Raw genomic sequence first — 1,523 nt, 5'->3', positions numbered from 1 at the left:
CGAAGTTCGCGATTGCGTCTCACGGAGATTTGTTTACGTTTTCAGCGAAACATACATCTGCGCTCCGTTTGTGTCTAAAGGGATAGCTTCGATTCCAACCACCAACTCACTCAACCCACTCATGATTGCCGAATTTCGAGCCCTACGTTGGGTACGTGCATTCTTTTCGTTTTGCTATGCTTTCACTACCGTTATGCTGCTGATGTCGGACTTCTCTCCTACTATCCGATGTCTGATTGATGGCATTGCTGTTGGCGGGCGGCCTTCAAAATCTACGGGACAATCTTATCGGATATTACTAGTCAAGTTTGGCTCTATCGAATTAAGTCGAAAGTGATGAAATACGACAAGCTACTCTACGACGGAGATTCACGATGAAAATACGCCCCTTCACGATGAACAACATCATTCACGCTGCTTGCATCATCACCGCCGGATGCCTGCGCGATTGGCATTGCGATAATCACGGACCGCCAAAAAACACCTTCAACGACACGATAAGATAGCATCATTCTCACTCGCTCTCTCTTTCTGGCTGTTGGATACTTCCGCTGTTCCATGTGTGGAACCTTTAAAAATCACTGCGCCAAAGAGGAGGGCAAAAGTACGGAGAGACATAGGAGTTCGAGCGATTCAGTCGTAGCGACGTCAGTTGGTTGGAAACGTTCTCACGATGTTGGTTACTTTGTTAGTTTTGACGCTGCTGGCGGCCACCTACTGGGTCCGGCAGCGGTTGTCCTACTGGAAGCGGCGTGGAGTTCCCGCCGTGGAACCGTCGTTCCCGCAGGGGAACCTACGTGGCGTCGGCAAAGATTACCACATCTCCGAGGTGCTCCAGAACTGCTACAAACAGCTGAAAGGATCGGGCAACCCGTACGGTGGCTTCTACTTCTTCATCAACCCGTCGGCAATGCTGCTGAATTTGGATCTGATAAAGGCCGTGCTGGTGAAGGACTTCGAATACTTCCATGATCGCAACGTGTACCACAATGACCACGATGATCCTCTTTCGCGCCATCTGGTCGCCATGGAGGGTGCTAAGTGGCGTAGTCTTCGCGCCAAGTTAACGCCGACGTTCACCTCCGGGAAGATGAAGATGATGTTCGCTACGGTGACGGCAGTGGCGGACCAGTTCACGCATTGTCTAACGGAGACGGTCGCGGGCAATTCGGAGGTTGAAATGAAGGATCTGCTGGCGCGCTTCACGACCGACGTGATCGGGACAGTTGCGTTCGGGCTCGAGTGCAATAGTTTGAAAGATCCACAGGCCAAGTTCCGCGTCATGGGCCGCAAAGTGTTCCAGCCATCTTCGTATCGCGTGATGAAGTTTTTCTTGGCCACCCAGTTCCAGGACCTGGCGCACTTCCTGCGTGTCACACTCACGCCACCGGATATTACCGAATTCTTCATGGGTGTTGTGAAGGACACGGTTCAGTACCGCGAGAAGAACCAGGTGCAGCGGAACGATTTTATGACGCTGCTGATGAATATTATGAAGGACCAGGAAAAGGCGATGCCGGGGA

The 1,523-nt window shown here is 51.7% G+C and overlaps 1 protein-coding gene across 1 annotated transcript; it reads left to right on the top strand.

Annotated features, from left to right (window-relative positions):
• Positions 1-673: 673 nt before the first annotated feature.
• LOC131214688 (cytochrome P450 6A1-like) lies at positions 674-1,510 on the top strand (the record flags this gene model as incomplete). The annotated part of the gene is made up of 1 exon (XM_058209023.1): positions 674-1,510. A coding segment is annotated over exon 1 (837 nt), but the record flags the coding sequence as incomplete, so codon positions are not given.
• Between the last annotated feature and the right edge of the window lie 13 nt (positions 1,511-1,523).

Source organism: Anopheles bellator, unplaced genomic scaffold, assembly GCF_943735745.2.
Source record: "Anopheles bellator unplaced genomic scaffold, idAnoBellAS_SP24_06.2 scaffold01886_ctg1, whole genome shotgun sequence".
Classification (NCBI taxonomy): Eukaryota; Metazoa; Arthropoda; class Insecta; order Diptera; family Culicidae; genus Anopheles; species Anopheles bellator.
Note: the sequence above shows the minus strand (reverse complement) of the source record. Positions and strands in the feature narration are given on the sequence as shown.